Consider the following 1,603-nt stretch of genomic DNA (forward strand, 5'->3'; position numbering starts at 1 on the left):
TCCTCCATTTTATCCTCATGAGTCTGAATGAAGCATCGATTTAAAACAGCTGTGTTGGACTGACTCATGTAGTTAAATAAAAGTGTCCACGGGTGAATGTGTACTTCTAGCAGGCATTGGTTTTTGTTGTGCAATTATAAACAGAATATGGAGATTCGAATGCACTTAAATGCCTGGCATTGAAAAAAAATTAATTAGAGCATCAGTTCTGGGCTTCCACCCAGCAGAGATGTGGGCATTAGCTGTCCAAATATTTACTGAGGTGAATTATTACATCCCTGCGCCAGCTCCAATATTTACGTGGCTTAAGGGCAACACGCGCACAGTTCCAGACATAATTGTGAAGAATTTAAGGCTGTGAAGTGAACATCCTGTAAACACTGCAGGGAGGGTAAAAGAGGCAAACGTGTGACCAAGTTAGATATACTGTAATGCAACCCTCATTGCTGCACAATTCCATGTTTTGATGTCGACTTCCATCCACAAATTGTTGTTACCTGAGCGGATGACAGGTACCCTGGACAGGTGACTATCACAGTGCACTTTTGGTGCCACTTTTTCTTACTACGAATGTCATCAGGGCCTAACCTTCAAAAGGTTTCTTATCAAGATATTTGCGGATTCAGATAACTGTTGGGAGGAGTGATCCATGCATACAAATCTCCACTGACTGCATCATAAATATGCAGCTTCACTAATGTCATGTGAATGCAGAAGTCCAAGCCACAACTGACATCGCTTTTAGGCATGTAGCACCTCAGCTTTGACACTTTTTTTTCTTTTTTTTTCTTTGACCAACCAGTGCAAGAACCCTTTAAAATATCAATATTCAGTGTTATATCAAACATAGCTGCTTTCATTTCTTTAGCCTATAAAATAAAAGTAAAAAGCCTTTTAACTTACCTTTAAGTAAAAACAATTGTATAAAAACATCATTATATTTTTAACAGATTGTGTGATTCATCCTGAACTTACAAAAGCTTTGTTATTAATATCATAATGTGATTAAAAAAAATCACAACCTTTTTGTACTTTTTCAAACTCTTTCCAGTTATGATACTTAGATTGAAGCTGCCCGTGATTCCACAGAGAGAAGAGCGTCTGTTCTCTTGATTATCTCTGGTTGCTCTTTCTGTGGATAAGGTTCATCCCCCTTTTCCTCTTCATGTGACTGAGAGTTCAGTACTTTTTCCATTTACTGAGTCACCAACACCTCTTCAGTTTTTATCCTTATCGTATAGTTTTCTCAAAGAAGCGCTCGCTGCTGTTCTTTCTGCAGGAACGCCTGTTTCTCCATCAGTTTCCTGAACTGTCCTTCCTGGTTGCTGAGCAGCTCTGTGGGATTTCCGCACTCTGCGATGCGCCTCTGATCCAGCACGGCCACCGCATCTGCATTCTTGATGGTGGATAGGCGATGAGCAATGATCACCACTGTTCTTCCTGTTGAGGAAAGCAGCGCTGACTTATGAATCAGTTACACAGACACAGGAGGGTCTTTTTTTTTTTTTTTTTTTTTTTTAAAAGGGATCTCTACCTTCCATCAGACGCTCCAATGCCTCCTGGACAAGAGACTCGTTCTCAGCATCCAGAGCGCTGAAGAAAT

The 1,603-nt window shown here is 40.3% G+C and overlaps 1 protein-coding gene across 2 annotated transcripts in view; it reads right to left on the bottom strand.

The window, feature by feature from the left end:
• Nucleotides 1-239: 239 nt before the first annotated feature.
• The window catches only part of abcb10 (ATP-binding cassette, sub-family B (MDR/TAP), member 10), an 8,483-nt gene continuing 7,119 nt past the window's right edge, over nucleotides 240-1,603 (bottom strand). Inside the window, exons 13-14 of one of the 2 annotated variants that reach the window (XM_024296127.2) lie at nucleotides 1,535-1,593; nucleotides 240-1,440 (exon numbers count right to left, since the gene is read on the bottom strand). In XM_024296127.2, the coding sequence (XP_024151895.1) occupies nucleotides 1,247-1,440; nucleotides 1,535-1,593 (253 nt within the window). In that variant the 3' untranslated portion in view covers nucleotides 240-1,246. The remainder of the gene's footprint in view (nucleotides 1,441-1,534; nucleotides 1,594-1,603) is intronic. The other variant, XM_024296126.2, reaches the window with a different exon arrangement.

The sequence above is a fragment of the Oryzias melastigma genome, linkage group LG3, assembly GCF_002922805.2.
Source record: "Oryzias melastigma strain HK-1 linkage group LG3, ASM292280v2, whole genome shotgun sequence".
NCBI classification, from domain to species: Eukaryota; Metazoa; Chordata; class Actinopteri; order Beloniformes; family Adrianichthyidae; genus Oryzias; species Oryzias melastigma.